The 27257-nt window shown below is 41.5% G+C and overlaps 1 protein-coding gene across 1 annotated transcript; it reads right to left on the minus strand.

Annotated features, from left to right (window-relative positions):
- Positions 1-133: 133 nt before the first annotated feature.
- On the minus strand, positions 134-22991 carry msto1 (misato mitochondrial distribution and morphology regulator 1). Its single transcript, XM_080858929.1, has 14 exons — positions 22808-22991; positions 20347-20476; positions 20115-20184; positions 19912-19987; positions 17110-17167; positions 13946-14096; positions 13284-13398; positions 11057-11191; positions 10447-10599; positions 9264-9395; positions 8715-8899; positions 8110-8214; positions 6685-6794; positions 134-1480 (listed from the first exon to the last, which is right to left on the minus strand). Exons 1-14 carry the CDS (start codon positions 22889-22891, stop codon positions 1224-1226), a joined length of 1761 nt encoding a protein of 586 aa, XP_080715055.1. The 5' UTR covers positions 22892-22991; the 3' UTR covers positions 134-1223.
- Between the last annotated feature and the right edge of the window lie 4266 nt (positions 22992-27257).

Raw genomic sequence — 27257 nt, forward strand, 5'->3', positions numbered from 1 at the left:
ATCGACAGTGTGATGTGGGCATTTCCTTTCTACAGGCATTTCCTAGTGGCACAGATGTGAAACTTCTATATTAAAAATGTAGGGACTGTCTCCAATCAGTGTGACAAATTTCAAAACTTTTCACCATACAGTTCTTGAAATTCTGATAATTTCTTCATTGATTAACATGTTTTAACCAATTGAGCCCGATATAGATACAGTGCTTGCCAATGGAAATTGGAACATGGGCTGACCTGTTTGTGAATTACAATCACGATTTAGGATCAAAGACTTTTTGAAACATGGACAAAACCATTTTACATTTTCGCTGATATTTGCCTAGCTGAACGCCACTATCCCATGTTAGCAATACAGCTGGTCCTCTTTGACTTGGTGATGGTCTGAAGGGGGACCGGAAGAACTTGCAACATTGTCGAGGCTCGCAGAACATTAGAATGCGCTGCGCTGCCCACCAATGGTTGAGAAACACTGCTTTAGAACATTTTTCCAAAATCCTGCATATAATTAACATTAAGCACCAGTTGCACAATGGATATTTTCTATTTTATTGTGGTGACATCTTAAGTCAGTACATTGGCACTTTTATGTAGTCTGTGTAACATTCCAAAACCTTAAAATACTTTGTTTCGGGAGGGGGAGGGGGACAACAGGAAACCGGTATGGAGAAGAGGGGATCTGGGATGACAGATACCACTGTTGAACATTTCAGATGTGTTGTAGGCTTGATTTAGTGAAACACTGATAAAGGAGGATAGCCACTTGACAACCCCTTTGAAGAGTGTACTAGGTTGGTTCATTGAAGCTGTGTGCTGCTGACCGGTTTCATGGTTTCTTTTGTCTTCTGTAGGGAGAAGCACTCAACACATGGATGTGGACATGTTTATACATCATTATAGTTCACTTGCCCTAATTCTGGAACAATAATATATGTATGTACAGTCCTCCTCACTAAGACAGACCTGTGCATGAGCTAAGCTAGATCAAAGCTGTGCAAGAAAAGTTCTCTTGGGGCCCAAAGCATACCAAACAGTGCTCGGTCATTTAGCTTAGCATTTAGCTTAGTCAGGTACTCAATTTAAATCAGTGCTGACTCCGCTTTGCTCATCTTCAGCAAGCAAGGGATGGCAGCCTTCGTTTCTGTCAGCATGGTTCACCACCATCTTTGCTCACATCGTTAGACCAGTCATCTTCACCCCTGGTGTCACCAAGGTCAGTAGTCAGATTTAATCGTCGTCTGAAGAAGAAGAAGAATTGCGCATGCCGGAACTGTCATTGCGGTAACATTGTGCAAGGACACGCAGCTGTTCCAGTGCCTCATGTAAGTCGCTGTGCTCGAGGTCATGGGTCAGGAAGCTGGGGGCAATTCGCCGTGGGTCCAGACGGCTCGCCGCAGTGTACAGCTCTGACAGCCATGGGCCTAATGCTGGAGACGACTGAAGAGAGGTCAGCACTGGAACACCCACCACCGGAGGCACTACAGCTGAGGAACACAAACAAGAGTAATCAGTAATCAGAAGGTTGCTAGTTCGATTCCCTGTCGAAGTCAAGTCAAGTCAAGTCAAGTCAAACTTTATTTGTATAGCACATTTCATATTTACATAGACTCAATGCGCTTATTAGGTAAAAGAAACACAATACAAAATAGTTGAAAACATTTACAACCCAATAAAGTAAATAAAAATGCAAAAGATCAGTAAAAAAAAGAGAGTAAAAGAGAAAAATCATGAATTATATGCCAAAGAGAATAAAAAAGTTTTAAGACCCTTCTTAAAAGAGAATATGGATTGAGGTGACCTGAGTTCTATCGGTAGATTATTCCAGAGGATTGGAGCACAGTAGCTAAAAGCGCCATGACCGTTTTTTGTGTGAATTCTGGGGACATTAAGAAGATATTTATTGGAGGACCTTAAGTGACGGATTGGGTTATGAAGAGATATTAGATCAGAAATATAGGGAGGGGCTAGATTATTTAATGATTTGTGGACAAGAAGGAGTAATTTGAATTCAATTCTTTGTTTAACTGGGAGCCAGTGAAGAGATTTAAGAATAGGGGTGATGTGGTTGTATTTGGGAGTTCTAGTGAGTATTCTAGCAGCTGCGTTCTGGATGAGTTGTAGTTTGTTTAACATTTGCTGAGTTAAACCAGCATAAAGTGCATTACAGTAGTCTAAGCGACTGGAAACAAGAGCATGCATTAATTTTTCACAATCATGTTGTGAGAGTGTGTTGCGTACTTTAGAAATGTTTCTGAGATGGTAAAAAGATGCCTTAAAAATGTTGGATATGTGCTTTTTAAAATTAAGATCAGCATCGAGGGTCACTCCTAAGTTTTTGACCTCCTCCGAAGGTGTTGAAAAGACAGAATTAAGAGTTGGATAAAATTTATTTCTGAGTGTTTTTGGGCCAACCAACAAAACCTCTGTTTTTGCATTGTTTAACATTAAAAAGTTTTGGGCCATCCAGGTCTCTATGGCAGAGATGCAGTGAGTGAGATCCCCCAAAGGACTGGGATCATCAGACGAAATAGACATATATAATTGGGTGTCATCAGCATATGAGTGGTACGAGATGTTATGTTGCCGGATGATCGACCCAAGAGGTAGCATGTACAAGTTAAAAAGTAAAGGACCAAGAATTGACCCCTGCGGCACCCCGTATAAAATAGGCTTTGTGTCAGAAAAAAGATTATCAATAGAGACAGTAAAAGATCTTCCGCTTAAGTAAGATGAGATCCAAGCGAGGGCTATACCTTGAAGACCAACTAAATGCTCAAGACGTTGAAGCAGAATAGCATGATCAACCGTATCAAATGCAGCACTTAAATCAAGAAGAACAAGGACTGACAATTTATGATTGTCAGTGGCAATTCTAAGATCGTTAACCACTCTGACTAGAGCAGTTTCTGTGCTGTGATTTACACGGAAACCAGACTGAAAGGGATCAAAGATGGCATTCTGAGACAGATAGGACACAAGTTGCTTGTAAACAACCTTCTCAAGAATTTTGCCAAGAAAAGGCAAGTTTGATATGGGTCTATAACTGTCACAAGTCAGGGGATCGAAGCTTGGTTTTTTTAACAGTGGAGTAACAATGGCATGTTTCAAACAGACAGGAAAAATACCAGATAGTAATGATGTATTAACAATTTTAAGTACGTCAGCAGCCACGCAGCTAAAAACCTGCTTAAACAGCTTAGTGGGTACAGGGTCAAGGGAGCAAGTAGCTGACCCTAGTTTCTGTACCACTTCTTCAAGTTCATTTTGGAAGATTACTGAAAAATTCTGGAAAGTAGCTGTGCTAGTGGGTAGAGTTTGGCTAAAAGGTACATGACTGAGACCCACAGTAGTAGATGACATAATGTTGTTTCTGATAGTTGAAATTTTATCACTAAAAAATGATGCAAACTGGTTGCACTTTTCTTTTGTGCGGAGCTCATCGGGTATCAGACGGGGAGGATTGATTAGTTTGTCAATGGTGTTAAACAGGACTTTAGAATTGTTAGAATTTTCTGATATAATCTGTGAAAAATACTGTTGGCGAGCTTTTTTTGCTTCACAATTATACATGAGCAAATGCCTTTTATAGTTCAGAAAATCACTCTGAGCTTTGCTCTTGCGCCATTTACGTTCAAGTTTACGACTAGTTCTTTTAAGAGTACTTATGATTTCAGAAGTTCTCCAGGGTGGTTTACGTTTCTTTGGGACAGATTTTAGTTGAATCGGTGCAATCTTGTCCATAATTTGAGTAACGGAGACATTAAAAGATCGGACTAACTCCTCACAGTCTGAAAAGAGATCAGTGCTATTACAGAAACTTTTAGTAGAAAAGATCTGGTTTGAAACAGCGTGAGACCCAATACCATTGTAAGCAGTGATAAAATCATTTGGAGTATCTACCCCAATGTAGCGTCTCAGAACAGTTTTCCGACCAGATGCATTACATAAAGTTGGCCAAGCAACATTGAAAAAGATACACAGATGATCAGAAATACCCACATCCAGAGTACCAGTTATGGAGATGTCTATGCCTTTAGAAATAACTAGATCTAAGGTGTGACCATGGTTATGAGTAGGCACAGAAACATGCTGTTTTAGCTCAAACATACATAACAGATCAGTAAACTGCATAGCATAACAGTCTTCTAAATTATCAATGTGAATATTGAAGTCGCCACAGATGAGAATAAAATCATAGTTAGTTACTATAGAAGACAGAAATTCTCCAAGCTCGGAGATAAAGCCTACTCTGTTCTGTGGTGGATGGTAGATTGTAACCATTAGACAGGAGTTTGGTTGCTTCATTTCCATTGCTAGGTATTCAAAAGAGGAGTATGTACCAAGCGAAACATTATTACAGGCTAGTGCATTGGAAAACAGGGCAGCTACGCCACCACCTTTCTGGTTAGTGCGGGAGCAGTGGGAAAACGAGAAATCTAGTGGAGACGCCTCAAGGAGTTCATAGTTGCCTGAGGCATCCAACCATGTTTCAGTGAGAAACATACTGTTGAGTTCATGGGATGTTATGATGTCATTTACAGTAAAAGTCTTCTTAGAAAGTGACCGGACATTAAAAAGAGCCATCTTTAGGCAAGATTGAGAATGAGAGTGAGAGGTATTCCCCAGAGAATGAACAGGGCCCGTGCTCTTTGAGATGGATACATTAGCTGACTGACTTGGGTCATGCTGTGAAGGTATGCCTATATGTCAGAGTGAAGCAATGAAATGAATAAAATTTGTTGTTAATTCCCGAGTTCCCTTTTTGTTGGGATGTAAACCATCGCGCTTATACAGATTTACATTGGTCCAGAAAATGTCAAAGTTTGAGATAAAATCATGTCCAGCCGCATGGCAAAAATTCATTAACCAGTTATGCAAACTGTACAGCCTACTGAAACGCTCAGGTTTGCTGGAGATGAGAGGAATCGGGCCCGACATAATGCAGTGCTTACCTAAGCATTCTATGGCGAAACAGAGTGATTCGAGCTCGTCCTGAAGTTTGATTGAAGTTCTGGCCATGACGTCATTCGTCCCCACGTGAACGATGACAGTGTTGACAGTGGGGTTCCAGTCGAGGAGAGAGGGGATGAGCCTTGAAATGTCGCTAACTTTTCCACCAGAGAGAGAGACGGTGATTGCGCCTGGAATAATTAGCTGTCGAACAATTGAATCGCCAACAATCAATATTTCAGGCTTGCAAAGGACGCGACAGTCGTAGTGGATAGTTGTTTTCGGTGGGAGTTTCAAACACCAAAGGCTGATGTCAGGGTTAGCAGCACTGTTGTTGTTAGCCGCTCGACACCCAGCAGTAGAGCTCACCGAATCCAACGGCGGAGATTGACAGACAGGGCCAACGTTACCGGAGCTAACCATGTCAGCAGAAGACCGGTGCATGGCAGGCCGAGGGCTCGCCAGGCCGTGGCCTGGCGGTGGAGATTCGTCCCCAGGAGCAGCCGCGGCATCCAGAGAGCACCCAGATGAAGATGAGGACACCCTGGGACGCCCGTCTGGAGTGGGGAGATCATCGCTTGGAGATGTTGAAGGAGGATGGCGGGCTAGTTCCCGGCGGGGATGCAGAAGCCGGGAACGTTTGCTCTGCGGGGCACTGGTGGCAGAGATGCCCGGGGGAGAGGTCAGACTCGCCGGGTTGGAGAAGCAGCAGGAGGACCGTTTGCGTGACTTCTTCGGCACTTCGCGGATAACCGCACCAGAGTCACGGGCCTCCTCATCACAAAGATCAGCGAGCAGACCAAACCGATTGCGCAGCTGAACCGGAGCGCAGGTGCTACTCAGGTGAGCTGGATCCCCAGCGGCAGATCTCGCGCCGGTCGCCGGAGACGCCCCGCCATCAGCTGGAAGTGGAGCTCCATGCTTGTGTAGCTGGAGGAGCAGGGCTTTCAGCTCCGACTGGCGGCAGAGTAGATCCTCAACAAGAGTTTCGATGGTGAGCAACTCCGACCTAATACTATCCACAGTAGCATCTCCCGAGATGGTGAGTACGCCAGTTGTACTTTCTCTATTTTTACTGTTTGCACTGCTTTCTCTGCTTTCGTTAACCGGTGTTGGGCCGCGAGGCTCAGTCACACACTCGCTACAGTCAGGTCTGCCGGACATGACGCAAAACTACCTCAAGCGTCCTTGAGCAAGACACTGAACCCCTAATTGCTCCTGATGTGCAGTGTGCCATCAGTGTAAATGTAAAATGTGTGTATACATCGTTGTAAGTCGCTTTGGATAAAAGCGTCTGCTAAATGACTAAATGTAAATGTAAAGAGACTAGAGAGATGTACACAGACGCACAACAGGCTGGATCTCACACATACAGGCTTAACGGGACAGAACACTCCAGATATGTCAGGGCTAAGACAAAATATCAAGACATGTTATCATATGGATATTTCTGCTGGCAAAACGTTATTGATACACCAACACCAAATATTGATTCATATAACGGTACGGACAGAATGTTTAAGTGATTGTCTATCTAAGTTTGAAGTTAGATTTGGGAAACTTAGCACAGATCCTGACATCACCAGGTCAAAATTCAATTGTAACAGCTTCCTTGGCATGTCGACAGTTTTAAGGACCTTTTTTTTTTTAAATGGCTCGTATATCGCTACTTGTCTCTAGGAATAACATGGATGAGCAGCTGGATTAAAATTCTGTGATTCTTCCTGCTGTGACCCACCTTTGGTTGGGACGTGCTGATGCAAGAGGCCCTGTGGACCCATGGATTTGTTGAAGATCTGTGGAAAGGGGGGAGTCAGCTTGCTGGCACTGGACACCGTCTGCACAGCCCTGAAATGAAGTAACACATAGTAAACAAACTGCAGGTTTTAGAAGAATGAAAACTGCATGAGCAAAACTAGAAAAAAGCCCAGCTTGGCATTCGACTTGCATCCTTTTGTAAGCTCTCGCCAACAAATAAAACCCAGTCCCAGACTGACTCTCTTTGTCTGTTGCTTGGTTACTCTCTCTTATTCTCTTCCTATCCTCCGACATCTTCCTCGGTTTCTTCATCATGTCTATACAGAGAATACTGCGCTAGCTTCCTCTTATAGCTAGCGTATGGATCTAGTTGTTGTGTGTGAGGTGGTGCCATAAAGCATTATGTAGACCTGTACCCCAAAGCACACAGTGCAATAACAGGCGTACCCGGTGTGTGGTGGAAGTGGCACAGACGCCATTCTCCGTATTACAAGTCACCACCAACCTTATTTTGAAGCTGTTATTTTAAGGTCAAATTGTTGCATAATGTTACATTAAGTGAGTCTACTTCCTTGACCGAACTAGACCGGCACACTGATTGGCCTAGCCACAAAACACATACATATACAGTGGTTCATAATGAAGAATGGCAAAAACATTAAGCCGAATGATGTACATACTTTAGCAAAATATCCGTGTAAGAATTTTGCTAATGCTAAATAGATACCCATTGATTGTAAAACCAGTACAATTCACAATGAATATCCATCAATACAGTTCCATAATACATTATGTCTTATTGACCTTACAATTTAAAGTCTTTGTAACAGACTTTGTCAATGTTCCTCCCCAGCTTCCAAGTGGTAAGCAAATATGCTTGAACCTAGATGGCATTTTGTTGTGTTTACAGTGGACTTTCTTTGCATGAATTCACACCAAATTTTCACCACGGAATACAGCCTTATAAAGGATGTTTATGCTGTCCTACTGGTCCTGTGGCTGAGAATTTTGTGTACCTTTACTGATAATACGTATTAATATTTAATTTACTTGCAGCATTGTTTAAACAATATATTAATCATAATATTGTCATAATCCGCCAATAAGGTAGATATTTTAATGGCACATTACTTTATAATCACATTTGTGTGCTAAAGTGCCATGAGGATTGGAATTTAAGCAAAGCTATACAGGATGCAGGTCACACTTGCAGCCATTTGGCTTGGGTCTTCTTTATGAAACAGGAAACTTGTTGAAAATATAGTTGCTGCTCATTTGAAATATCACTAACTCCTTTGAGCCCTGAAACAACACAGCTGTGTCCAAGTGGGGTGAACTGATTCTACAATCACAGATCAAACCCAGGTTTCTAGGGTTATATGTGGTGTGTGTGTGAGATGCTCACATGGAGCTGCCTGGGTAGTGGGATTGGATATATGAGGACAGAATATCCTCTCCATTGGAGTAGTAGTCCAGTTCTGATGGGGGCTGACGGCCTGGAACCTGTGGCCTAGAAAACCATACAACTATTAACACCACATGAACACAAATATAAAACCATACAACTATTAACACCACATGAACACAAATATAAAACCATACAACTATTAACACCACATGAACACAAATATAAAACCATACCACTATTAACACCACATGAACACAAATATAAAACCATACAACTAAGCCTAAATAAGAGTGTCATTTGTCACTTGCTTTAATATGTGTATGTGCCTGTCAGTGTCTGGATAATGCGTCATCAGATCTTGCTTTTGCTTATACAGACTATATACATAATTTGAGATTGGACCAATAGATTGATGAGGATATGTATCGAGAAAGGAAATTTGACACAAGCAATATAAAAAGCACTCAATAACGTCCTTGGAAAACTGGGAACCTATGCAGCATAGAAGTGCAGTTGCAACCAACCAATGGGCACACACAAACCCTTTCACTCTTCAACAGCCGAACATGAATGACACAAACACATTGATTTGATTGACTCACCTGACCAAGCTTTGCTCGTCCAGACCCCTGAGGGTCACTGACTGGCCATAGCAGCGTCCGTTCCCCTGCTCAGGACAAGCTGAGAGGGGTTTCCATGGCAAACCATCAGTGAAGGCATCAAGAGCATCTGAAAGGTACGTCCCATGATCCACAGGAAATGGAATGGCCCCATAAGCAGACACCACCTGATTCACACACAAACTAGTCACTCTCTTATCTATCTTTCAAATATACCATAGGCAACAATAAACATCACTACATTTAAAAAAATGTGGCTTTTACAAGTACATGTATTTGGCACAGAATCAATAAGGAATATTCCACATCTCATATTGGTATTGGGGCATTTAAGGCATTCCTCACAGAATCAATAAGGAATATTCCACATCTCATATTGGTATTGGGGCATTTCAGGCATTTCTCACAGAATCAATAAGGAATATTCCACATCTCATATTGGTATTGGGGCATTTAAGGCATTTCTCACAGAATCAATAATGAATATTCCACATCTCATATTGGTATTGGGGCATTTAAGGCATTTCTCACCTTCTTCCCAGAAACAGCAAGTGCATCTGCCATCTGCCACATGGGCGTGCTGTGTTGTCTCAAGCGATATGGCACAGTCATAGTATCCAGGGCTAGGGCCAAAAGTGAGCTAGAGTGGTACCATATTGAAGGCTGTGAGGTAGCCAGAGGGAGAGAGTGAGAGACTGAGATACACAACAATGACTAAGCAGAATAATACAGCTGATAATAGATTCAACAATGACTCAGCAGAATAATACAGCGGATAATAGATTCAACAATGACTGAGCAGAATAATACATCTGATAATAGATTCAACAATGACTCAGCAGAATAATACAGCTGATAATAGATTCAACAATGACTTAGCAGAATAATACAGCTGATGATAGATTCAGCAATAAAACGGTCTCAAGGCGCTTAACTGAGCCAAGGGCCTGAGCCCACTGGAGCAAGCCCTCCTTCACAGTACAACATGCACTGTCTGTAGCCTAGTATTATTGATATTGGGAATTTGATTTGTGTTTAGTTGAGGTGAGTTATGTTTAGTTATGTTGGCTGGCTTGGTGCATGGGGACTTTCAGTTGTACAAGCATAGTAAGCAGCAGGATGCAATAGCAGTGCACAACTGGTCAACGACAGAACGAGCCATATGCTGTACCCAGGATCCATCAAAGTTCCGACATGAAATGTTACAGGAACAGAGTGTTGATTGTATTGTGGTTTTGTGTTAGTCTAGAGATGTCGTTAAAAAGACCCCTTTTTTTATTTCTATTACTTTCAATCAATGAAGAATAGTAGGCTGATTTTGCATCAGAAGGTGCTCTTTTATAGCTTACAAGACTATCCTTCCACGCCAGGTGGAATACCTCAAGTTTGGTGAAGTACCATTTTTTTCTAGTTTCCGAGTAATTTGTTTGTCAATGTACTATGGGGCAACGGTTGAGCGAATTACGCTTATGACACCATTCGTAAGTAAATCGATCTAGGGTGGAGGGGGTCTAGGGTGAAGAATACATGAGTATATTATAGAGATGAGGCAATGACAGGAGAGATAATAAGGAGATTTAAGACTCACATCATAGGTGAGGTGTGGCAATGATAGGACAGGAGAGATAATATAAGGAGATTTAAGACTCACACCATAGGTGATGTGTGGCAATGATAGGACAGGAGAGATAATATTAGGAGATTTGAGACTCACATCATAGTTGAGGTGTGGGAAGACCGGCGATGCGTTGGGACGTGGGCCCAGTCCGCCTTTAAGCGTGAGGGGACAGAAGAACGAACTGCTATTCGCCATATGGACCATTCCCAAAGCTACATTCAACAAATGACAGTGCTCCTTCACTGGTGTCTGAGGAGAGAAAACAGATCACAACATCAAATTGATATGCCAAAGGCTCATCAGAATGGATTTAAAATTGGAGTATAATAGACTGACTTTCTTCCAATCAGCTTCAACAGCTATCAATATAAACTGCTACGCAACAATGAGTAGAGCAAGGATTCCAAATCATTGTACCACGAAAATGATTTTGAAGCTCTTATTTCAAGGTAAAATTGTTACAATGTTGGTTTAAGATGGCAGACAAGCAGCTTGCTGGCCAGCAGTAACTATGTTGATCTATCTAGCCCTAGCTACTGTAACCTCCCATTGTTGTCAGAAATATCACTCTTTATGCAATACACATGCGTAAACATTGAAAATAAGCTGATGCCCCGCTGTATGTAGACTGTAAAATGATATGTACGCATGTAGAAGAGTACACAGGTTGAACAAACATTACAAGCCCACAGAAGCCTGAACTCACCATGTTTGGGTGACTAACAGGTGACAGACCCCAGGTCAGGATGCCTCGTCCTCCATAGGAGTCCTGTAGCATCTCTGTAACCTTTGACCCCAAGCCTGAGAACCCGTCAGAAAGGTCACACAGCACCTGAAAGCCCTGCAAGAAGCAATGCTGTTAGACTTTCCCTTAAAAAGGGGAATATAAATTGGCACCTGCTTGGTGCAGATTTGATTATGCAGCAGGACCACAACCTAAATCATGCGTCCAAGCGCTTAAAATCTTCTGTGGTAGAAAAAAAGAGAAAGCCAGTGTACATGACAGCCAAAAGTGACTGAAAAACAGGCTGGAGGCTTAACAATGTCTGAACTTTATGGGACAGAAAAATACATTAAAATGGAAAATATTGCAGAAAAATACAATTAATCTGACTCCATAAAATTGTTAAGTGACCTCAAATATTACCAAGCAGCATATAGTGCAGTATTATATTGCAACGACATCAGTCAACAAACTATCCGCATGAGACAGTGGATTTGACTCAAGGAAACCTTTGCAAACAAAGGACTTTTCCAGCTATGGATTGTTACATGGTTCTGTATTTGGTTTTTCAAAGTTAAAATTGTTAAAAACTATTTTAAGACTCTAGTCTTTAAGCCTTTATCTGAAAATGGCTATCGGCTTTGTTGGGCTTTATAACAGATTATATTCGGGCTATTGCTCTATGGTTCTCTCGGTATTTCAAAAGAGATAAAAACAAACCTTAACCTTACCATAAAATAGAATAAAAACGATTTTGGAAGTAAAGGTATTTAGAAATAACCAGAGTCTGCATAAGAAGTTGCATAGCATATTGAGAGAGATAGGGTTTTACATTCCAAATATTATAAAGTGTAAACCGTCAAGACCTCAAACCAGAAGCTACATGGTCAAAGAGATGAAGTTGGTCATCATAACACCCACGTTTCATGGAGCTTTAGTTGGATCAATGAAGATGACCCAAGCTGAATGCTAATGCTTTATGGGATAGCTGGACGGGCTGGGAATACCAGGAGCTGAGCTTTTGAAAGCTGAAGGAGCCAGACCCTCATCCAAACTCAGGTATCATTGAGGCATGCAGACATTTAAGACTGGAAAGCTAGACTGACATTCGAGTTCAACAACATTAGCCTGTATACAAGAGTACAATTATGGAAAACTAGTTTGTAACGTCAGCTACACTCAAAACTAGGTACTAAATCTGAAAGCAATTTAGACACTGTCAGCTAGTTAAGAGGTTAATATAGCCTGTCATAATGTGGTTACGTGCCTGACTGATTTCGATGTTAGCCTGCTGTCTGTTACCCAGCTTTAGGCTGTCAGCTGAGAAGATTAAAAGATGTTCATTCAACACTTCTGTCAGGAGCAAACTTGGTAAGCTCAATGTTTACTAGCTAAGTAGCTGCCTGGGACAAACACTTCAAACTCGTGGTACCCTGACGTCACAGGCAAAGCCAGTTCCGGTCCTCCAATGTCTGTGACGCTAAAAGTTAAAACTACAAACTCCCAGTAAACACATGACAATAAACTGTGCAGCTTATCCACAAAGTTGTCCAAGTGCCCTAGTGGAGGGTAAATTACACCCCATTATTACACGGCTCTTCTTAATGCTGTAGAATGCTCCATTCACTTGAATGGCGCTTCCCAACGTTCTGCGGTCAGTTATTAACCGATACCTGACAGTTGCTATGCAATAATGACCGCTGTCAAGGAAAGACGCAGTCGGGGTGCTGTTCGCCCTGTCGGGGCTTATTTTCCCGACAATGACCTGAGTTCTATACATTATCCCTTACATAGACTTTGATTAGAGCAGTCACCATGGTCACATGGTATTAATAAACAGGTGTATTTGTTTATAAGCAAGAAATATGTGAAGTGTTTTCTCGTAATTGTGACTAATTCCTGAAACTAGCCCATACAGCTACTAGCCCCTTATTGTTTCCATGAGGGCTAGTACCTGTATGGGAAATCCACTAACAAAAGCAGGGATCAATATGAAATCATATGTCATAAGAATGCTGTGGCATTGTTTAGGCATTTCTCATCATTTGAATACTATTAAAGTGAATAAAAGTAAAGTTTCTACCAAAATCATGATCATTTCTGGGTGATTCCAGTCTATTGAACGCTAGTCTGTGGGGCAAGGACAAGAGCTGTAGTCCAGCTGAATGTAAGCTTGAGCTAGGATGCTTTATCACCAGTGCATGGTTACCTGAAGGTAATCACACTCTTCAGTGAAGAAGTGCAGCCTGTCTTCCAGCTCTTCCAGCACTGGACCTTTGCAGAGTGCTTCCCCCTGCCCAAATGCCTCGAGACGTCCAGACTCACTACAGAGAGAGACACACACACACACACACACACACAGGCTCAGATAGTGCTTTTGTGTGTTCTTGTCTAGTTGTTAGTAATATTTACATGCATAATGGGCATCAAATACACACAAAGACCATTACTGACTATACATATAAACATAAATATACACGTTGCTTTAAATACTTCACTGACCTACTTCAACTTGAATTAAATACATACAACATTTTTCCACTGCCATTTTAGGGCAGCCAGAACCATTATGCACGAGTCCTTTTTCAGGGAATATTTGGGGGAGAAATAACGAGCGACTCCATTGGAGGAAAATCTTTGTAGCCCTGAAACTGCTGGGTGGGGCTTGCAGAGATGGTGAATGCTTATTGGTTAAATGAGAGTGAAAGACAACAATAAGCACCACTTTTAAAACCAGCAAGAATATTTTTTAACAAAGGTTATGTGGTGGATACAGCAAAGGAATCATATCTCATAGAGTTAACTAAAGTCAAGGATAATGTTTCATTTAATGAACACAAGCTAAACATCTTCTAGGACAAACAAACTCACCCTTCGTGATTGTACTCATGAATGACTGAGATGGTCCTTGGGTGCAAGTGGAGCCTGAGGAAGTCAGACCACACCCTCACGCTGCCCTCCAGGCTGTAGGTCTTCTTAGAGTGCTCCAGGCTGCTGTTCACTGTCGCTATGGCAACAGCACCTGCAATGAATGTGTTTTCTCCATTAGTCATTGATGATTAATACGATTTACCATCAAGAAAACAGTAAAATACTTATAAAGACCTATAATACAACCAGTGTGTAACAAAGGCGTTGCTTTGGAAACATTGGGTTTTAATCCGTACCAGTTGTCTGAACTCCCTGGTTTAAGAACTTTTTTTTGCAACAAGTTGCTGCAGCTCCTCACGTCACAAAATCTCTCGTTGTAGCCAGATAAGAACAAGCTAGCTGTTAAGTTAGCCAGCAAAGTGAACAACCAGCTGGCTAGCCAACAGTCAGGAGAATTCTTTTTTTTTGTATGGCTTTGTTACCATACGCTTTTTGATGTTAATGACACTGGTGTTCAAACTAAAATAATAAGTAGTCCTCTGTCTCTCCTCTGAACAGAACTGCCATGATGCTCATCTTGACTGACTGAGTGACATCAGAACATCAGAATATTATCGTTCCTGGTACTAGGACGCCAGGGTACAATTTATGATGCAACTTAAATATACATATTTATGATTCAACTTGAATATAGAATGTATATATCACATGATATGACACGACAGAGAAGGATGATAGGATATATTGTGTCACAAAAACACGCGTACACACACACACACACACACACACACACACACACACACACACACGTGTATCTCCACATGCACGCACACACACACACACACACACACACACACAAGTGTATCTCCACATGCACAGCACACACACACACACACACACACACACACACACACACACACACACACACACACACACACGTGTATCTCCACATGCACACACACACACACACTTTGTACTTGTTATCAGGTATATTACTACTGTCATTATAGTTAGCTTAAAAAACATCTGTCCTCTTGGGGGTGCCTAGTAGGAACACTGTTGCAAGCCCAGGGGATATTGTGGCCATCAAACCTGCAACACATCTATCATGGCATCACCACTAAGCAGGGTTTTTCCTGCATAGAGAAAATGTGGGCGCGCGCCTAAGCCGTTTTCCCGAACGCCTATGAAAAATCCCGAGCGCCTAAAGGCAAAAAAAAGAGTCTGCGATAAAAAAAAAACAAACTCTCATTCAGCTTAATGGTGTTTTAAGCGCTCACGTTGAATTCAAGCAGCAGCAGCAGATCCCGCCTCCTACAACCCCCTCAGCCAATCATTGAACAGAGGCGTCTCCAAGTTTGCCAGACGTTAGACACTTTAATTTGATTTTTTTTTGTATGAAGCAGAGCGAGCAGTTGCCTACATTATCCTAAAAAAACAATACTTTGATAGTAGGCTTAAAGTTTTATTAAAGCAGTGTGTGCGTGAACGTATATATCCTATGTGTGATGTTAAGAATGATATTAATGCCATATATACAATAACTGATTTATGAGAGCTATCCAAAGACTGGTGGCTGCCGATTTAGCAGTCAACCTACCTTACTCTGTACGTTTAGATGCTTTACAGGTAGCTTTAAGCCATTAGATGCCTGAGAAATATTTAGTATCGATAAATAACAGCTCACCTTTATCTTTTTAACCAGATTTGTAAACAGGTCGCGATCAACAGGCTCAATAGGTACCTTGGTTAAAAATCGAATTACGGTAGTCATGCTAGCATTGCGCTAAATAATTAGGCAGCTAACATTTAATAAGTGGTGTTTACATAAAGTCACTTATTGTATATGGCATAAATATTATTCTAAAACACCTTCACTAGTTGTTTTAAGCAGATTTGTGAGCAATTCATCACGTATGCGATGCACGTCAGCGAATATGTTCTGAATAGTATGTTTCAAGTAGGCTACAGCCGAACTCTCGTTCTGTTTTGATCAATATCCAGTTGCTAAGTCTGTGAGGTGCGCGAATGGACAGAGCCAATCCCAATCACTTAATTACTCAACCTGCGGATGCATCCTGACTTCATCAGTCGGCGGTTTCAATATTCATGGCTTTCAATTTATTAAAATATCTGCTATGTTGTGAACTTACACAGATGTAGGCTATTACTTGATTTGTCTACGCGTTTGAACGAGTACCAGTAGAACGCGGGGCCTCGGGAAGACAGACAACAGCATTGGTTTATCAATGAAAGCTCAACTCGTTTGTGTTGCATCTCGATTATAATAATATTAATATTATTATTGATAAACCGGTGCGGTTGAAAACTGTCGTTCCACTGCGAGGGCCAGCCCAACGTGCACGAGTACACCTGTACAAATGGACATTACATTTCCACTCAAAATACTGTCAAAAGTTTGATTATTGATTTCCAACGCAGCCTCCATTGGTGAAAATAATGGTATGTAGGTTTGTGTAATAAACATGAATAGTAATAATAGATAAACTTGACTTTCATAATTCGTGTGTTCCATTTCTGACCACTGGTTAGTTCTAGATTCTATTGATATAGATTTCAGCAGTTTGCATATACGAGGTAAACCTTGATAATCTTTGAACCATACATGATAGCACCATGGGGCTTGGACTATTGTCAATATATTAGCCTATCTATTTTAATTTAAAGTGGAAGCAAAATGATAACCTCAAGCATAGCCTCCATTATTTATGAAATGTAAAAAAAAAAAAAAAAAAAAAAAACATTGATTTCTGCTGATAGGTAACACAGACTGTGCGCGCATAGCGCGCAATTTTTTTTATTGGGAGCACCGAAGAGCCATTTTGACCCAGGAAAAACCCTGCTAAGGTGCAGATAGTGAGGGTACTACCGGACAAGGTAGTGTGCACATTGCAAAGCACCAGAGCTGGAACCGGTACAAATGGGCATTAGTTCATGAAGGGTCTTTGATGTCCACGCACAATGAGGGCTGTTAGGGTTCAGAGCAGTACCATCTACCCATTGAGTTAGTAGGCGGTGATTTGTGGAGACTCAGCTATCGAGTGGAAGTTTTATATTATACCTTGTTCATTCGATGTTTGAAATGAATAAACACACATTATGAATAATATCAGTTTTGTTCAAATGTAAGTATCAGTCCCTACCTGAGTGCTGTGCCTGCTGGGAGCTGTGAAAGTCATTGTCTGCCAGGATCTCCCCATCCTGGATAAAAAACACAGGCATTAGAACATCTCATCCTGGATACAAAACACAAGCATTAGAACATCTCATCCTGGATACAAAACACAAGCATTAGAAGATCTGTATTCTACGATACAAAACACAAGCATTAGAAGATCTATCTCCCCATCCTGGATACAGAACACAAGCATTAGAAGACCTCCCGATCCTGGATACAAACACAAGCATTAGAAGGAGCAAATTAGTTGTAGTTGAAGTCCTACACAGACTGTAATGAAATATGGTCAATAATAACTATGTAACTTATGTAAAACAATTGCTTTTGATTATATAAAACTCCAAGAGACCTTTATAGGGTCATTAGGTTTCCTCCGGTAGGAGGTAACCTATTGTTATCGTAGGTATTATTATTCTTGTACCATGGGAGTCAATGGCAGCCCCTATAACCATATGGTAACTTTTTGTGAAATTTGGCACACTCATTAAGGACAGCCCGTTCTTCATTCACACCAAGTTTCATGGCTCTCATGACACCTCTCTAGCGCCACCAACAGGGCAAAGTTGGACTTTTGTAACACACACAACTTTTGAACCGTATGACCGATTTTCAAAAATGAGCTACCCTTGGATTCCCTGGATCAAGACGAATTTAACCCACCCCATGGCGTCCATTTCCGGTTATATAGATTTTCCGCTATTTCCGGTTTTATCAAAAACCTTTGAAAGCCTACTCCTCCTACAATTTTTGGCAAAACTTCTTCAAAATTACCAGAGATGATCTTCAGACCTAGCCTCACAAAAGTTACTTTTTAGAATTTTGATCCTCACAACCGTTTGTCCGGTACAGCCACTCAAATTCAGCAGAAAAGTCGCCAAACAGGAAGTGAGGTCATATCTTGGCAAATCTTTGACAAATCAACACCAAACTTGATATGTCACTGGAAGACACTACAACATGTTGCCATGTGCAAAGGCAACTTCATATCTTGAAAAATGATTGATATAAAGCAAATTGGATAGATTGTTAACGCTAAAACAATGCTTTACACATCAACAGGTCAAAAAGTGATACTCTGATTGAATCACAAGTTCATGTGAAGACACTTGAGAATGTTTAGAACACAAATCTGAAAAAAATTTGACTGTAAGATGAAAAGTAGATTTTTGGTGAATATTTGAAATACGCATGCTTGGCTAATTGCTAGGGTGTTTCTCAAGTCTGCCTCTCTGCCCCTGCCCCTCTGGTCTTGCGCGCGTGTGCGCTCCAGATTCTCTCACACACACACACACACACACACACACACACACACACACACACACACACACACACACACACAGGGACAGGGACAGGCTCCTTTGACACGCGCAAGCGCACACACACACATCATTTAAGGAAATTTAGGGATGACCACACCCCTTCTCACTCTTAGCTTAAAGCCATGGCCCTTGAGGATCTTCAAAGTAATGCATTTGAAATGTAATATCCCATTGGCAAGTCTGCAGCATGGATTTTTCTATACAGTGACAAATTGTCACAAAAATACATTTCTCCCTGGTTCGCAATGTCTGGAGGAGGAAACCGCCATCGCTGCTTGCAGCTATATTTTTTGTTTGTATTTAATAATACAAAATTTAAGTTCCAAATTCATAGTTTACCATATTTTATGAGGCTGATGAGTCCGATTTCTAACTGATCTTATTTGGACCGCTATGGTGAACAGCACACTTTGTGTCTCCATGTGTTTAACTTAAATGATCTTGTGTGTTGAATAGTAATTTCAGTACTTACAAAAATGTTTTCAGTCCTTTAAAACCAAAATTTTACACATCGTGATTTTACAACTACATGTATAATAATGTTAGAACTCCGCCTACTTCTGATTTCAAACGCAACATGGTGTTTCGCCCTGTAGTGGCACTTGACTTTACCACAGCCCGAGGTGGGCCCGAGGTGGGTCACTCAAGGAAGCTTTAAAGGAGTTGTCTGAGGCTGCTGAAAAAGCCAGTGGTTGTGGCTGAGGCGCTCACAGATTACTTGGGGTTGTGAAATGTTGTCGAGGTGTATCTGTTGTTGTCGGTGGTAGTGGCATGGGTCCCCACTCATCATGAGTATGGAGGGGAGTGAGTCTGGGATGCCACCCTTTTGGAAGTGTTGTAAGCATAATTTAATGAAACACGAATGAAGGGAGGCGCCTGTTTGAAAACCCCAGTGAAATGCTCACAAAGGCAGCTTTGTTGTTGTATCCTGCTTGTAAGGTTCTATGGTTGGGCAGTCATGTTGGGCTGTCTGTAGCCCACAACTGCTTAACACAACATGTTGTACTGTGAAGGGCATTTACCCGTGGATCCCATGTACAACATGCAGCGTGTGTTGTGGCTGTCACCAGCCAGTTGTGTGTCAGCAACTATAACTGTGCATACTTGCATGTGACTTTTTGAAGTCTCCAACCAATTGCACAAGGAATTCAGGTACATAACTGAATTGTTTTTATTTTGCATTAAATAGTTGGATAGAAACGCAGCTAGTGTTGTGACAGGGCATGTGATTTACGTTACTTCTGGTTAAAGTGTCCTTGATGAATAAAACTTGTGTAGTATTTTGTGGTTTCAATGCAAACAAAGAATGGAAGATTGGACTGACTTGGGTATTGAATACGCAACAGTTGCGATACAGCGTGTCTGACTTGTCATTCAGTTTAACAGTAGGTCATAAAGAATGTGTAGGCTGTGAAGTGTATATATATACATGTTTGATCACAACTCACATCCAACTTGTCCAGATCCTGAAGGAAGGAGTTCTTGGTGGACGGGGTGTGTTTGTGTGTTACCATCTGTCCTTTCCTAGAAAAAAATACAACAAAAAAAATGTAATTTACAATCAGAACACATTTATCAACGAGAAATTTGTGCACACACACACACATACACACACACATACACACACACACACACACACACACACACTTACCAGCTATGGGCACTTGCATTTTTTTCAGCTTCATACAGAATGCCCTCCTCTCGTAATGTTTGAAGGCTTCCTGTTGGGAAGTGTGAGTTAAGGGAGAAGGGATGAAAATAAATACTTCACAATATTACAAAAGAGCATGTTGTAGGCTGCAATGAAACTAAAGCTTGAGCAAAGGTTCACCTTTCAACAGTAGAATGAGCTTAGAAGTTGATCATGCACGTATGTGCCTCACCTTTGACATCCATGGCAATGAGACGAGGGGTGTAGGTGACCTGTCCCCCGAGGGTGACCCCCTCTCTGAACATGACATCACTCTGCAGCTCCTCGGGAGACCCATCTGAGTCATAACAGAGAGATGCTTCCTGCCATAAAGTATGAGGCAAAAAGCAGATAAATAGTTAGAAGAAGGGGAGAGAATTGGAGAGAAAAGCATAAAGAATACCCTTAATCATTGTTTTAAGGCTTTGTAGGCTTGGTACTTTTACAGAACATTACAGGGTACTAAATATTCATTCTGGCTGGCGATATAGCCTAAAAAATGTAATCTTTTCTGTTTTTTTGTATTTAAGATTCTTCAAGGGAGCCACCTTTTGCTTTGATGATAGCTTAGCACAATCTTGGCATTCTCTCAATCATTTTCATGAGGTAGTCCACTGAATTTGTTTTCTATTACCAGGTGTGCCTTGTAAAGAGTTAATTTCTGGCATTTCTTGCCTTCTTCATGTGTTTGGGACCATCAGATGGGATGTGCAGAGGTAGGGTTGGTATACAGTGAATAGCCCTATTACTACTTCTACTGTACTTATCCATATTATGGCAAGAACCACTCCACTAAGTAAAGAGAAACGACAGTCCATCATTACTTTAAGACAGGGAGGTCAGTCAATCTGAACAAAATTCAAGAACTTTGAATGCATCCTCAAGTGCAGTCGTGAAAACGATCAAACTCTTCGACGAAACTGGCTCTCATGAAGGCCGGCCTCATTACAGTTACAAGCCTCAAAAACTGCCCATTTGCATCACCTCAGATTAGATCCCACATAGATGTCACATCTATAGGACCTATGTAAGAATGCTCTTCATAGACTACAGTTCAGCATTCAATACCATCATCCAAGACATACTAACTGCACTAGGCCTCTCCCCCTCCATCTTCACCTGGATAAAAGACTTCCTCACTAACCTCACAAACTGTGAAACTCGGCCCCCACCCTCTCCTTTACCATCACGCTCAGCACTGGCTCTCCAGATCACTGTGTGCTGAGCTCACTACTCTACTCCTTGTACACACATGACTGTACTGACCCTTGACCCTTCCCACCAACACCATCATCAACTTTGCTGACACCACTGTGATCGACCTCATCTCAGGAGACGACGAATCATACGGAGATGAGGTACAGAAACTGGCCGTGTGGTGCTCAGACATAAATCTGTCACGGAACACCACATAAACAAAATAACTAATTCTGGACTACAGGAGGTAAGGTGCAGATCCGTCTCCACTCCACATCAACGGGGACTGTGTGGAGAAGGTCCACACACCTTCAAGTTCCTAGGAGCCCACTCATCCGATGACCTCTCATGGTCTGCCAACACCTCAGCGATAGTTGAGAGGGCACAGCAGCGATTACACTTCCTGAGAGTACTCTGGAAAAACAACCTAGAGTGTATTCTGATGGTGGCCTTCTAACGCAACACTCTCAAAAGTGTACTGACCTACTGCATGTCGCCGTAGTACTCCTGTTGCAGTGATTTCCCCGATGGCCATCAGAACATTAAACACAGACATGCACTAAACGTGGAATTTCATTGTGCAATATTAATACACTAATCTTTTTATTCAACTGCAAGTCACTTATGGCATCTCGGTCACTCAGTGTATAAACAAAATGCTACTGTTTTTATTGTGATGCACCTCAGGCAAGTACTGGTACTCTTTACCACCACTGTTGAACTCTTAAAGTTTTTTTTTTAGCTATTAGTAGTTTTTTTTAGCTAGTTGTACTATTGTTGTGCTATATGTTGTCCCTCATCGCACCAACCTTGTCCCACTACACTGTTAACAATTGCTTCAATTCAATCTGTTCCATACCAGCTTGACACTGAGATACGATCCAAAGTCTTAAGGGTTCTTCCTGCCCATGCCACACTTTCGATGTAAATCAGGCTGATGGGTAATCACTGCAAACCGCAAGGTGGCATTCTACTAAGGTGCAAAATGTCTTAAATATGGGGCACTCTAATGCAATGTGTGTCCAGAACCGTTGACTCAACAATGTTCAAATTGTGTGATCTAATATTGTTTACATTTTTAATCTTATTTATCTTTTCTTCGTAAATGTTTGAAGTTTTAAATATAAAATGCACAATTTAAGGTTGACGCCAATGCAATTTTGTTGTGCTTGCCCAATGACTATGAAGCTCTTGACTAGTCAGCAATTTAAGTTACAGTGACAGGCAACGTTAGCTACAGTTAGCCAGATGGATAACAAGGCAACGTTTAACCATCCTACAGGCTTTGTCGACAAGCATTTGCTGTTCCAAGCAACAGTCAAATCATTCACAGAAGTTAAAGTAACTAACTTACCGATCGCTATACCATTTACACTAATAACAGAACACTTAAATTAACGCCCAACCAGATCGTATGGGCATAATGGCCAAGATAGCAATAAATACCATAACGTTACCTGTAAATTCCACCAGTGGGTCCCGACAAAGTTTGAATAATGTCCGAGCTGCAGCGTTATCACTTCTCTACAGAGGCCGCTCATTATGGCCCAGCAATAGTTCTATTTCTTAACACGTAAATGAAATGATATACTGGTATCTGTCAAGTAGGCTACACCACGATTTCGGTACATGCTTAACTGCGTGGAGTACTAGCACCGACATTTTCAATATGGCCGCTATTTTGTCAAAATAAAAGTGCCTTTTTCTGTAGGGTCGAATTTTGGGCATATGAATACAAAAAATGATTCGTTTCTGTTTCAGAAGATAGCCTTTGTGTGCTCATTTTTTAGCAAAAGGCACAAGGGTAACGAGCAAATAGACGAATTAAAAAAACATGGTACTCTTCTTCACCTGAGTGTCTAAAATTACTGTTAAAAAAGGTTTTGCTTCGTAAACTACTCCTTATTGTATTATTTAAGCATATGTCCGTTGACAAGGTGCGGTTGGACTTTGATCAACGATGTCATATTATTTCCGAAGTGTTTAATTGAATTATCAGAATAATGAGGGGCGCTTTTTAAATATCATTATTTTGAGATCATAAAATAACCGGGGCTTTAGCCCCAGAGACCCATGCCTACAGTGGAATGGAACATTTCAAAGGAAAATCATGAACTGAATTTTGTGACATTCTCATAGTATCAAGAAGAGAATGAAAGAACTGAGATTAATCTGAAATACTTCCTCCGTAGAAGAAATAAATATCCAAATTTGTCTAAACTTTGCTTTTTATTGTAACGTTTCTACCTGCAGGAAGGCACATTTGGGTCAGGTGTAACGTCATAATGTGCATTGATTTAGACGTCATTTGACTGGCATTGCTACGTCACGCTCAGTACCTATAAAATCGGATGGTCAAACTTGATTGTCAGTTTTTGCAACAAGACAATTAAGTGGCTTATTATTTACACGTACTGGAACAAGAAAACAGAGACTACATACGGCAGTGAAACAAGGTGAGTTTCCTTTAGGTAGATCAAACATGGTCTGAATGGAAAACATATGGGACCATCATACCTATCAGAGTATAATGAATGGTAAACTGTTATTGGTTACCAAGGGTCTTACATTAAAGTGTTCTCAGAGATTCTAGTCAGCCATTTTCCAGATCATGTCACAGCCAATTCTTTAGTCTTCGCTGAGGGAGAACATTATATTTGATGTACTTACAATGTTTTGCTTTTCAATGTTTAGATGGACGAGTTTAGTGCAAGCTTTAACACTCAGTTGACTGAGCCTATGAGAAAGGAGTTAGGAAGTGTCCTCGCAGACCAGGATGAAGTGGCGAAAAATGCCTTGAACATACTGCTCTCTGATATCGAGGCTATGGAGGGAGATAGGAGGTTGGAGCAACAGCAGTGGCAGATGGAGAAAGAGAAATTGAATTTGGAGATAGAAGCTGCTCGCAAGGAGGAGCAAATAAAATGTCAGGGGGCCGTTGAAGGAATGGCAGAAAGGATCAAGAAAGAAACCATCGAGGCTTTGGAGGGAGATAGGAGGTTGGAGCAACAGCAGTGGCAGATGGAGAAAGAGAAATTGAAGTTGGAGATAGAAGCTGCTCGCAAGGAGGAGCAAATAAAATGTCAGGCTGCCGTTGAAGGAATGGCAGAAAGGATCAAGAAAGAAAGCATGGAGAGGCTGGAAGAGAGGCAGCAAATGGAGGCTGAACACAAGAGCCTCATTGCACAGATGAAAAGGGATGAAGAAGAGAAAGACACATCCAGCAAGAAGGTGACAGAGGCTTTAATAAAGGAGGTGGAAACTCTGGTGGCCTCCAGGGACCAGCAGCTTAAAGCAATGGAGGAGCATTACGAGGGTGCCACATCTGACTTGAATCTAATGCTGAGGGTGAAACATGAGATAATCTCATCTCTTGAAAAGGAAAGGGATGAATTTAAAGTGAGCGTGCTGCAGGCCTCAAAGATCTTGCAAATGAGGTCCAAGCAAATGGAAGACCTTGTCTTGTCTGAAGCCTTGAACACTGCTGTCATCAAACAGAGGCTGATGTCAGAATTGAGGACTCAGGCTGAGACATGGATGTTTGGGAATGTAATTCATTCTTCTTTTTTACATGAAATTAATTAATCTCCTTTACCGTGAAATTTTATTGTTTGAGTACAGCACTGTCTGATTGACAGGGCTTAACTTCATCTTTGAATTCCTTTGTCTCTTTTCATTCCTCAGGCTTCAGAAAATTCCACAGATGGCCATATGAAGAGCATGCCAAATGTTTTCCTGAAGTGGAGGGTTCGTAATGAATGGAGGAAACTACAGGGGAATCAGGCCTTCTTCAATGCTGATCTTCAGGTAGTATACATGTTTGTTCCTTTTAAAACTGCCTTTTCTTATCTGCTATGCTTCAAAGTCTTCAAAATGTAATGTCTGTTTCTGTCTCAACATTACTTTGTTTTCAGAATTGCTGCCTTAGCAAAGACATTGAGACATTGATACTGTCAATAAATGCAGCTCAGGATAAAATTAACCAGAAGTATAAGAAAACGATTGACAAGATCAGAAATGAGGCCAAGGAGAAGGAGGCCAAACTAGTTCAGGCTGAATTAAAAGAGACATCAAAGCTGGAGAAAAAGAAAAGAGAGAAAATGGAAAAGATTCAACAGGCTGAGATGAAGGAAGAGAAGAAAAGGCAAATTCAATTGAAAAAGCAGAGAGAGCAAATGCAAATAAAGGAAAAGAAAGAGCAGGAAAAGATAGAAGCAAAAGAACAGCGCGAGGCAAAACGGGCCGAAACAGAGAGCAGAGGTCAGAATGAATCCCAGACCGGCAGGAGGAGATTCTTCAGGGCATGCTTCTAGGTCAACTTTAGGTCAACCGCTGGCGAGAGCAAGGAGGAACACTTTGCCCCAAACCCTCACCTAAATAATCAAAACAGAACACTAGAGAAGAGGGAGTCTGCCCCCAGCCCTGTATCAATTTAGACATAAAATGCCATATCATCAGGCACGTGCACAGATAGACCCCTAGTGCTGCTCAAGCACCTGCCCTTTTGCCCGGGATGAAAAAAGTGCCCTTTCCGCTGGAGCCCAATTTTTTCTTCAGTAATCAATATTTCAGAATCAAAATTACTCTCTCTGTCATCAATTCTTACAAAATGTGCTTTGATATCTGACCGGGCATTTTTTTGAGTAATTGTGAAAATTTCGCCCCGACATTCTCCGCAGCGCTCACAAGCCCCCGCCGCGCCCCTCCTCCTCCTAGTGCTCCTGCAGTGTTGAGCATGGTGTTGGAGTTGAGCGCCAGGCCAAACGGCTGCATCCTACTTCTTCTCTGACCCGCAGCATCAGACAAATCCATAAGGACAGGGAACTGCAGCAAGCAGCTCAGCTTTTATCTTGGATCAGGCCGACTAGTAAAACAAATGTGTTTTTTATATATTTACTTGTAATTATTATTATTTTCGGCTGCATCCTACTTCTTCTCTGACCCGCAGCATCAGACAAATCCATAAGGACAGGGAACTGCAGCAAGCAGCTCAGCTCAGCTTTTATCTTGGATCAGGCCGACTAGTAAAACAAATGTGTTTTTCATATATTTACTTATAATTATTATTATTTTCAATTTTATTAATAGTTTTGGCGATGGGTGCCCTTTTTTTTGGTTTGAGCACCTGCCCCCCAAAATGTCTGTGCATGTGCCTATCTTACTATAACTATTATCTCCCTATAACCGAGCCTGCCCTCGTGTTTGATCCTAGATTTAAATCTCTTTATCCTTATGCCCTCTCTCCCCCCTCTCTCTCCTGCCCTCACTTAACTACCTCTGGGGCTCTGGTATGAGCTATGGCCTGCTTCATCCCTACCAGGATCATAGAACCTCTGATCTGGAAATAAAGATGCTATTAAGTACATGTTTGATTCAGGTGCTCTTTTTTATGTACGTTGAGAAGTCTGAGAGGGGTGTGAATGCATTATTGAAACTGAGATAAGATTGTGGGTTGTTGTGACTTGTCACTTGTTGTGACAGCAGTAATCATTGTGAAGGCATGTCACACATACCTATCCACCATACATCTTCTATAGGTCAGCCTGCATACATTGAGTGAGCAAAACGGTCAAATCAGTGCATATCAAGATTTAAGTGTCCAAGGCAGGCCGCTGCCACGCCTGTCCCCTGGACGCACATTTTACCTATATTGTTTTAAACTCTCACTAACCGTCGCCGTCATGTCCCTGTCCCCTGGACGCTTATAGGCATACATGAAGTTCTGCAGCCGTATTACTATTTAAAAATATATGTTTCCTTCGGAGGGGCAACACATACATGATCAAAACTGTTACTCTGTGACACTCGTTTTCAGTATCAGCATTATTTTTGTGAAGAGCTCAATTTGATTAAGCGTATCCTCTACAAATTGAGGTTACAAACAAGGTGTCCAGCTCTTCTGGACCC

Source organism: Sprattus sprattus, assembly GCF_963457725.1.
Source record: "Sprattus sprattus genome assembly, chromosome: 20".
Lineage (NCBI taxonomy): Eukaryota > Metazoa > Chordata > Actinopteri > Clupeiformes > Clupeidae > Sprattus > Sprattus sprattus.

Excerpts from the sequence above, each read along its gene's own strand:
- msto1 (XM_080858929.1), bottom strand. The coding sequence starts at position 22,891 with ATGAGCGGCCTCTGTAGAGAAGTGATAACGCTGCAGCTCGGACATTAT. Across the intron at positions 20,185-20,346 it reads CATTGCCATGGATGTCAAAG|GAAGCCTTCAAACATTACGA; the intron begins GTGAGGCACATA and ends ACTTCCCAACAG. Across the intron at positions 1,481-6,684 it reads TCAGCACGTCCCAACCAAAG|CTGTAGTGCCTCCGGTGGTG; the intron begins GTGGGTCACAGC and ends TGTGTTCCTCAG.